The sequence below is a fragment of the Mandrillus leucophaeus genome, unplaced genomic scaffold (assembly GCF_000951045.1).
Source record: "Mandrillus leucophaeus isolate KB7577 unplaced genomic scaffold, Mleu.le_1.0 Scaffold410, whole genome shotgun sequence".
Lineage (NCBI taxonomy): Eukaryota > Metazoa > Chordata > Mammalia > Primates > Cercopithecidae > Mandrillus > Mandrillus leucophaeus.
The window spans coordinates 321,235-329,875 of NW_012104366.1; the positions used below are offsets into that span (position 1 = coordinate 321,235).

The following is an 8,641-nucleotide window of genomic DNA, read 5'->3' on the forward strand; positions in this document are numbered from 1 at the left end:
GCTTGATCCTGGGAGGTAGAGGCTGCAGTGAGCTGTGATCACACCACTGCACTGCAGCCTAGGTGACAAAACAACATCTTGCCTCTTAAGATTTTACATATATATATATATATATGGAGCCGGGTGCAGTGGCTCACTCCTGTAATCCCAGCACTTTGGGAGGCTGAGGCAGGCGGATCACGAGATCAGGAGATGGAGACCATCCTGGCTAACACGGTGAAACCCCGTCTCTACTAAAAATACAAAAAATCAGCCAATGTGTGGTGGGCACCTGTAGTCCCAGCTATTCGGGAGGCTGAGGCAGGAGGATGGCATGAACCCAGAAGGTGGAGCTTGCAGTGAGCCGAGATCGCGCTACTGCACTCCAGCCTGGGCCAGAGAGCGAGACTCCGCCCCCCCCCAAAATTATATATATATACACACACACACACACATATATATATAATTTTTAAAAAGAACTACAAAAATTCAAGGGTGAAAAGGCACCCCATTTTTAAATAGGCAATGGATCTTAACTGATATTTCTCCAAGGAAGATATGCAAATGCCCAAAAGCACATGACAAGATGCTCAACATCATTAGGGAAATACAAATTAAAATCACAATGAGATATCACTGCACATCCAGTAGGATGGTTACAATCCAAAAGACAGATAGCAACAGCATTGATGGAGATGTGGAGAAACTCCTATACATTGCATGTGGAAATGTAAGTTGATGTCATCACTTCTGAAAACAGTCTGGCAGTTCTTCAAAAGGCCAATTATAGAGTTATGTGTGATTCAACAATTACACTCCTAGGAATACACCCCCCAAAAAATGAGAACATGTCCACAGAAAAACTTGTACATGAATGTTCAGGGCAACATTACTCATAATAGCCAAAAGGTGAAACAACCAAAACGTCCATCAAGGGTGAATAGACAAAATGTGGTAATATCCATAAACTGGAATATTATATGACGATACAAATTAATGAAATATTAATATATGCTACAACATGGATGAACCTTGAAAGTATGCTAAGTGAAAAAACCCAATAACAAAAAAATCACGTTGTGTATCATTTCACTTACATGAAATGTCCAGAATAGGCAAATCTGTAGAAAGTACATGAGTGGTTGCCAGGGGCTGGGGGATATACAGTGTTTGTAAGTGACAGCTAAGGGATGTGAGGTTTCTTTTTGGGGGTGATGAAAAGATTCTAAAATGGATAATGCTGACGGGTGTCCAATTTTATGAATATACTAAAACCCTTTGAACTGTACATTTTAAATGGATGAATTATATGTTATACAGATTAAATCTCAATAAATCCTTTTTTTAAAAGGGAAATGAACATTTCTGCATCTTTACTGGGTCTCCAACTGATAAGTTCCCCAAGGCAGGAGTCCTTTGTCTTCCTTATAACCTTCTCAACCCACCCTCTCTTCCTTCCGAAGATGATGCTTAAATAACAAAGACACCTCCTAGCAAAGCTGCTATAAAATTCTTTGTAGCAGATGAGGGGATTGGTTTCTGGTTTGACTTTCATACTTAAATCAGAGAGGCTCTCTCATATTAAATCTCTCTCCACTCCAGATATGTGAGTACCAAGAATTTATGGATAAAAATTAAGTTTCTGCTTGTTTCTAAAGTAGCTTCTTTCTGCTTCTTTCCAGACCATCAGAAACCACACTTAAAGATATTCTGGATCCACCTTGGGCATTCTGGAAACTCTTCCATTCTCTTCTAGTGTCTATGGAAGAGTAGACACTACGTTTCACCAGCAGGTGTCACTGTCTTACCTTTGAGCTTCCAGTACCAACCTCATAGGCACCAGCTGCCAGGAGGGCAGCTCCCTGATGCATGGTGTGGGCTACAAATAAACAGTGACTTTCTTCCAAAGAGTACAGTACAGAAAGGCAGGGAGAAAGAGTAATGGTACAGTGAAGAAAGCTGACCAGCACTACCTCAAGTCAGGTGATGGCGGTTCACATCAATAGTGATGCACACTGTTGACAGCATGTGCCCTGGATAGGAGGTGATGAGGGTGGCAGCTCGCCTCTGTGGTTTCCTCCCCAAACACATTACCCCAGTTGGGAAAGCCATCAGACAAATGTCAACTGAGGGACAGTCTACAAAATTCCTGACTAGTATTCCTCAAAACAGTCATGGTCATCCAAAAAAGGGAAAGCCTGAGAAACTGTCACAACCAAGAAGAGCCTAAGGAGACATGACTGCTAAATAAAATGTGGGATCCTGGGTAGGAACAGAAAAAGGAACTTGGGCCTGGCGTGGTGGCTCACACCTGTAATCCCAGCACTTTGGGAGGTCGAGGTGGGAGGATCACCTGAGGTCAGGGGTTAGAGACCAGCCTGGCCAACATGGTGAAATCCTATCTCTAGTAAAAATACAAAAATTAGCTGGGCGTGGTGGCGCACACCTGTAATCCCAACTACTCGGGAAGCTGAGGCAGGAGAATGGCTTGAACCCTGGAGGCAGAGGTTGCAGTGAGCCGAGATCACACCACTGCACTCCAGCCTGGGTGACAGAGCTAAACTCCATCTCAAAATAAAAAGAAAGAAAGAAAGAAAAATAAAAAGGAACTTGGGATAGTTAATAATGGTGTTTATTTCATAATAATGACTGGCTCATTGTGACAAATGTGCCACGCTAATATAAAACGTTAATACCAGATATGAGATTTGAGAATTCTCTCTACTACCTTCACAATAATTCCGGAATTCTGATAATGTTCTAAAATGCAGTTTGTTTTTTAAAAATTATTCACTAGCTGCCAATTTTGCCACCTTAAGGTTCTATTTTAAGGCATATTCCCAACTGTTTAAAAGCTACTGTTTCCTCTTCAGGCATGTTTTTAAGTGATTAGAAGACAGAAAAAACAAAACTTCAGGCTCGGAGAGCAGAAAGGGTATGTGGGAAAAAAGGAGATGCCCTGAGAAAGAACTGAGTTCCAGGTGAGAGCCACCATTCCTATCACAGTACTAGCAACGTGGCTCTTTTCACCCTGAAAACCGAGAAAGCTACCAGTGTGTTCACAACATACACAGCCTTTCCTAACCATGGGGAAAAAAAGGCTGGGAGATGCAGTGGTAACAGAAAGCTGGTAGTGCTAGGAAGTTAACATTCAACAAAGGTTTTTGCTGAAAGATAAATCAGCCCCTCTGAGGAGTTTTGACTCAAACTGCTCTAAGGCCCCCAAGGCCCAAAGAAACATCTGGCAGCTAAACCATTATTATTTCTAGTTTTAACAAAAGTAGTCAAAAAAGTACTCAATATAAATGTTGAGGCCAGATGCGGTGGCTCACACCTGTAATCCCAGGACTTTGGGAGGCCGAGGCGGGTGCATCACCTGAGATCAGCAGTTCGAGACTAGCCTGGCCAACATGGCAAAACCCCGTCTCTACTAAAAATACAAAAATTAGCCGGGCATGGTGGCGGGCTCCTGTAATCCCAGCTACTCAGGAGGCTGGGGCAGGTGATCCGCTTGAACCCGGGAGGCAGAGGTTGCAGTGAGCTGAGATCATGCCACTGCGCCCCAGCCTGGTCAAGAGAGTGAGACTCTGTCTCAAAAAAAAAAAAAAAAGATTTATACTTCTTTTGCTCTGGTTCTGTTTTTTAAAAACTGTGCAGATGGAAGCACTGGAGTAGATAAATGTCACGTTGCTTCAATAAATAGAGTTAGGTGGTTTCCTTTTTAAATGAAAAACTGTGGTTGAAATGGATTCTGTACTAGATTTCTGCTCCTGTGCCTAAAGAAAAGCCCAGCCAGCCGCAAAACTGGCTTACTACATAGCAAATCAGAAACCAAAACCTAATAGGTGAAGTATTATATACAGTGTCCATTAACATGTTTTACTACATTTGCTGGGTGAGTCTGGGATAATAGAAGGGATGAGAGTTGAGTGAACCCCTTCAGGAAAGACAACACAGGACAAGTGAGAAACAAGCTGCAGTGACTTACTACCTACGGGAATGAGATGAGTGGGCTGGGATTCTTCCAGTTTGCTCCTCAACCAGTCAAAATCCTGGTATCTTCGACGAACAGAATATTCTGGCAGGTCAAACTCCACCCGAGTACTCTGCAAAGAAGAGAATGGAAAAAAAATAAGCACAAGGGAATAGCATATCTTGGCTGAAAGGAAGGAAAAAAAGCTCTCTTAGAATAACCAAACTAGGCAAGATCATATTTTCCTGCCACCAAACACACCAGCCAAACGGCAGAGTTTACCAACATAGAATAGACCAGTCTGGGACACAGAGCCCAGTTAAAAATTCAAGGAGCTGGAATAAAAATGCCAGTTTTCCGAGACTGCGCCACTGCACTCCAGCCTGGGTGACAGAGCGAGACTCTGTCTTAAAAAAAAAAAAAAAACACAGTTTTTTTTTCCCCCTACCCTCAGGAAATAGATTTCAACTATTACCAGAATTGTTTAGAAACATTTGATTCATTTCCTCCAAGCTTAACTCTAACAATTTCTTTTAGCAGAAAAATTCCACTTAGGATATTGCTACTAAATCCAAATCTGTGAAAAGAAACTGTCTCCATCTTCTGCTAAATATGCTGACAAGTTTTGCCAAAGGGGAAATAAACAAAAAGTAAAGATAATAGATCACTGCTCATTTCGAGAGCAGACTAGATGAAAATAGAAAAGGTTTTGCTTAATCTGCCACATTCTGCCAGAACCAGAACCTTGAAACTGTTACATTTTAGATAAGAAAAAATCTAGAAATAATACAAAAATGCCATTGTATTGCAGAAAAATATTAATAATCTCATCCCTTTTTCTCAATTTTTAAAGTTTTCTGAAGTGTGACTGCAGCACTTCAACAATGAAAATCAATGTTAAATAAAATTAAGTTGATTTATACCAAAACAAGATTTTTACTCATTTACTGGCCCAAATTAAATCATGTCTCAGATAAGCCATTTTTCCCTATGAGGGTACACACTACATGACTGTCACGGTTCTCAGAAATTAAAGTACAAGATAAAAATGGGTCAAGCTACATCTCATAAATTTCCTCTTTCAAGCCAAAAGTCGGTTTTAATTCACAACACCAAGAAAATCTTTAAGCACATGAATGAGAGTCATTCATCAAAGAAAAAGCTGTGAACAGCTCTGGCATCAAAAATTATGATTTCATCCTTCCCAAAACCTGTGTTCACAGTCTTAGCAAAATGAAGTTCAAGGACTCGGTCTTGGACTGACCCCCAACTAACCGCATTGTTTCCCCTCTTCAAGCCCCAAACACCAGCATATGCCTATGAAATACATTCCCTGTTCTTGCAAGGGTGAAATGTGGGGACATTCACTGAATGTAGGTAATTGTGACTTATCAGATGATTTTCCCAAAGGAATTAGCCTTGTAGGATTGGAGAGAGAAAAAAAAGACAACACTTAAATCCAGACAGCAAGTCATTGTTGACGAATTTTTAAGCACAGCATGACAGAAATATTGGGAACAAGTGGCCTGATACTCCCACCCCCGCACCACACAGGCGGCGTGGGAAGGACTCCGTGCCTATGCAGTTCTTGCATCCCTACCAGATCCCTGACTTGTCACTAAGCCTCCTTGAGCCCTAGGTTCAACAGTAAGAAGAGAGTTAGGGCAGGGCTTGGTGGCTCATGCCTGTAATCCCTGCCCTTTAAGAGGCCAAGAAGGAAGGATCAGCTTGAGCCCTAGAGTTTAAGACCAGCCTGGACAACATAGCGAGACCCCATCTCTGCAAAAAAAGTTTTAAAAATTAGCCGGGCATGATGGTGTGCACCTGTAATCCCAGCTACTCAGGAGGCCGAGGCAGGAGGATCGCTTGAGCCCTAGAGTTTAAGACCAGCCTGGACAACATAGCGAGACCCCATCTCTGCAAAAAAAAAAAAAAAAAAAAGTTTTAAATTAGCCAGGTGTGGTAGTGCATACTTGCAGTCCCTACTACTCAGAGGCTGCAGAGGGAGGATCGTCTGAGTCCAGGAGGTCGAGACTGCAGTGAGCTGACTGTGCCACTGCACTTCAGCCTGGGCGAAAGAGTGAGACCCTGTCTCAAAAAAACAAAAACAGAGTTGGAAGGGAAGTTCAAGACCTCCCACCTCCCCCACCAGCCTCCATGTGAGAACCTGTCAATGATTATGGGCTAATGAAAGGCATATTTTGAAAGGTGACAAATTAAAGCAACTCATATTCATTGTAAACCAAACTGATGCAAGGCTCTACTTTTTGCCTTCTTAAATGTTACACGATTATCGGCTGGGCGCGGTGGCTCATACCTGTAATCCCAGCACTTTGGGATTACAGGATCCACCAAGGCCAATGGATCATTTGGGGTTGGGAGTTCAAGATCGGGTGTAAGACATTGTTGTTTTGGGGGAGGGTTTTCTGAGACGGAGTCTCACTCTGTCATCCAGGCTGGAGTACAGTGGTGTGATCTCGGCTCACTGCAACCACCACCTCCCAGGTCCAAGTGATTCTCCTGCCTCAGCCTCCAAAGTAACTGGGAATACAGGCGTGCACCACCACATCCAGCTAATTTTCGTGTTCAAGATCAGCCTGGCCAACACGGTGAAATCCCGTCTCTATTAAAAATACAAAAATTAGCCAGGTGTGGTGGCAGGTACCTGCAATCCCAGCTACTCAGGAGGCTGAGGCACGAGAATTGCTTGAACCCCAGAGGTGGAGGTTGCAGTGAGTCAAGACTGCACCACTGCACTCCAGCCTGGGCAAGAGAGCAAGAGATTGTCTCAAAAAAAAAAAAAAAAAGTTACACGATTAATCATTTCTCTTATGTTTTTCAGATCCATTTCATAAATTACAGTTTATGTAATATTTCTACTCTAACTTTGAAATCATTTTTGGTAACTACAAAAGATAGCACAATAGAACACACGTTTTATTTTTGCCACAACCAATTTCACTTTTGGGGAACAGGCATTTTTTTTCCTTCTATTTATTCAGGTTTATACTTATTTTAAAACTTCGAGACAAATAAATAGAAAACAAAAGATCAGCCATAATTCCTCTAAATAGAGAAAAACACAATTAACATGGCTTATATGTTTCCATATTTTTTCTATGAATATTCATTTACTCATTGTCTGTATCTCTTTAGCATACCTTGGACATCTTTCTACAGCAGTAAGTTCAGATGCACATAGTCTTTTTAACACAAATATAGTATTCCACTGAATGGTTACACGATGATTAAACCAAATCCCCATTTAAGTTGTTTCCAATTTTTCCATTAATAAGCAATGCTTTTGGAAACATCATTGAGCACCTGATAATTCCCTTAAAATAAATTCCTAAAGATAGAATTGCTGGAAAAAAGTGTACATACACTTTTTAATTGACAAACTACTTTCAGAAATACAGCAATGTATATTCTTATCACATATTATCAGGAACTAGTTATCTTTGGTGGACTGATAAATGAAAAATAACACATCATCTTTGTTTACAGTTGTTTCTTTAATTACTACTGGGGTTGAACGTCCTTTCAAATGTTTATTGGCCAAAAGAAGAAAATATTTTTCTTCTTTTATGAGGTGTCTTTTTAAAAACTGTAAGTCCAGCCAGGCGCAGTGGCTCATGCCTGTAATCCTAGCACTTTGGGAGGCCGAGGCAGGGAGATAGCTTGAGTCCAGGAGTTCAAGACCAGCCTGAGCAACATGGCAAAACCCTATCTCTACAAAAACTACAAAAATTAGCCGGGCATGGTGGCATGCATCTGTGGTCCCTGCTACTCAGGAGGCTGAGGTGGGAGGATCGCTTGAGCCTGGGAGGTAGAGGTTGCAGCTAGCCAAGACTGCATCACTGCACTCCAGTGTGAGCCACAGAGTAAGACCTCAACAAAAATAAAAATAAAAATAAAAATTGTGAGTCAAGTCTTTTTCATTTGTATAAGTTCTTTATTACCATTTGCCTATCATAATTTCCAAATGGTTTGTCTGATACAGAATCTTTCCATTGTTTTATTGTTGATTTCATCCATATTTTCCCTTTATGCTATTTTTGGGGTCATCAATAAGAAGGCCATCCCCACTGCAAGCTTATAAAAATATTCACCTATAGTCTCTATGATTTTCTTTTTAGTTATATCTAATCTAATGCTTTTCTACTTCTAGAAATCTACCATTGGAAAATAATGTCTAAACTGTGGCAAGGATATCTGCATAATGATCTTCATTGCAATATTATTTAAATCAGCGAAGAATCAAAGCAACCTAAATATTCAACAATAAAAAGCTATTAATGAAATTATGGCATATTTATTCTATGGTTGTCAGTAATTTTGTTGGTAAGACTTTTTTTTTTTTTTTTAATTTAGATAAGAGCCAGGTGTGGTGGCTCATGCCTGTAATCCCAGCACTTAGGAGGCTGAGGCAGGCGAATCACTTGAAGTCAGGAGTTCAAGACCAGCCTGGCCAACATGGTGAAACCCTGTCTCTACTAAAAATACAAAAATTAGCCAAGCCAGGTGGTGTGCACCTGTAGTCTCAGCTACTCTACTTGGGAGGCTGAGGCAAGAGAACTGCTTGTATCTGGGAGGCAGAGGATGCAGTGAGTCAAGATCGCACCACTGCACTCCAGCCCGGGCGACAGAGCGAGACTCTGTCTCTTAAAAAAAAAAAAAAAGTAAATA

General features: G+C 41.2%; 1 protein-coding gene across 1 annotated transcript in view; it reads right to left on the reverse strand.

Moving 5' to 3' along the window:
* The window catches only part of SNX30 (sorting nexin family member 30), a 110,665-nt gene that overhangs the window by 61,707 nt on the left and 40,317 nt on the right, over nt 1-8,641 (reverse strand). The window contains exon 3 of the mRNA XM_011992462.1: nt 3,975-4,085. Within this exon, the coding sequence (XP_011847852.1) occupies nt 3,975-4,085 (111 nt within the window). The remainder of the gene's footprint in view (nt 1-3,974; nt 4,086-8,641) is intronic.